The sequence below is a fragment of the Rhagoletis pomonella genome, unplaced genomic scaffold (genome assembly GCF_013731165.1).
Source record: "Rhagoletis pomonella isolate Grant_MI unplaced genomic scaffold, Rhpom_1.0 Rhpom_scaffold_11320, whole genome shotgun sequence".
NCBI classification, from domain to species: Eukaryota; Metazoa; Arthropoda; class Insecta; order Diptera; family Tephritidae; genus Rhagoletis; species Rhagoletis pomonella.
In genome coordinates this window covers 1-1,419 of record NW_023469847.1, presented here as the reverse complement: position 1 = coordinate 1,419, position 1,419 = coordinate 1, and the positions used below count along the sequence as shown (strand labels likewise).

At 36.4% G+C, this 1,419-nt stretch overlaps 1 protein-coding gene across 1 annotated transcript; it reads right to left on the bottom strand.

The window, feature by feature from the left end:
* Nucleotides 1–563: 563 nt before the first annotated feature.
* LOC118756645 (homeobox protein abdominal-B-like) lies at nucleotides 564–1,132 on the bottom strand (the record flags this gene model as incomplete). Its single annotated transcript, XM_036491400.1, has 1 exon — nucleotides 564–1,132. A coding segment is annotated over one exon (569 nt), but the record flags the coding sequence as incomplete, so codon positions are not given.
* Between the last annotated feature and the right edge of the window lie 287 nt (nucleotides 1,133–1,419).

The window sequence follows — 1,419 nt, the reverse complement described above, 5'->3', positions numbered from 1 at the left end:
AAATTTTGTCTAATTTCGCATTCTCACTTAATGAATGCCTTTCAATTAAAATTTTCTTAAGTGAGGTAAATTTATTATTTTCGGGCGGATTTTGAATAAAGTCTAAAATCGTTATTATAACTTCTTGCGGAAGTGCAGTAATTGTATGTTCATACTTTGTTGTTTCTTGTCTAATATTTTTGGTACTAAACTGCATTTCCGCATGAATAAACCACGCTTCCGGACAACTTGTCCAGAATTGTGGTAGTTTGACCGATGTAGCACAAATCTCATTACTATTTCGATCGACATACGGATTTGTTAACTGTTCGTTAAACGTACTATTTTGTAAATCAATAAGAGTTTCATTTAAATTATCTCGTGTAGATGTATGTGTATCATGTTGTGGTGAATGAAACATTTTGATTATTTGAATTTGAGCAAATATCAAAAGACCTCAGAAAAGGGGAGTTTACAATTAAAAAATTAAATATTATATATGTAATATTTAATAAATAACAATTAAACTCTGTATTTAATTATTTTCAACAAAACTAGCGCTAAAGTTATACAATACAGCTCACCAGTAAAACAAAGATTGTTGTTGATGTTAGCGCTACTGCTGCGTTCGCTGCTGATGCCGCTACTACTGCGTGTGACTTCGATGCTCTAGCCTCGTTGCCTGTGTCCGCTTCTTCGTCTTCTTCCTCCTGCAGCAACAATGGCAGTGATGTTGGAGATGTTTTGTTTCGTTCTGTTAATGCGCTACTACCAGCTGGAACTTCTCCTATTACGCTCAAAGAGGAGCATTGAGCACCGCTCAAACTTTCCGGTTGTTGTTCTTGATCTTGAGAACGCTGCTGCTGCTGCTGGTTATGTGGTTGTTGTTGACTGGTTGATGTAATATCAGCACTTAAAATAGCTTCTCCAGTGACTGCTTCTAATGCAGATGCATCAATGATATCGGCAATTGTGCTAGTGTCGTTGAATGCGCATTGGTGCGTTTGAAGCTGTTGCTGTTGTTGCTCTACTAATTGTGATTGCTGATCTTCAACAAAAGGCAATGGGGATATTGCTTCCTGATGTTGCGGCTGCTGTGATTCAAGTGGTGGTGATAACGGTGGTGGTAGTAGTGCGTGTTGGAATATGCCAGCTGCTCGCAATGGTGCTACTCTTTTTTACTGCTGACTATTGCGACGCATTGCACTTCAACATTTTGGTGTAACATCTCATCATCTGTGGACTAGTACCGCGGAGCAACAAACCAAGTGTACAAAATCAATATATCAGCTTAATGTAATTTCTTATATTGCTCCTGGCAGGATCGCCAATTGTAGCGTATTTAATTATAGATTTGTATTTTTAAAGAAATTTTATTTTTATATAAACTTATTTTTAATTTAACGTATTTTAAATTTCAAAGAAGAAAAAATTCTGAAG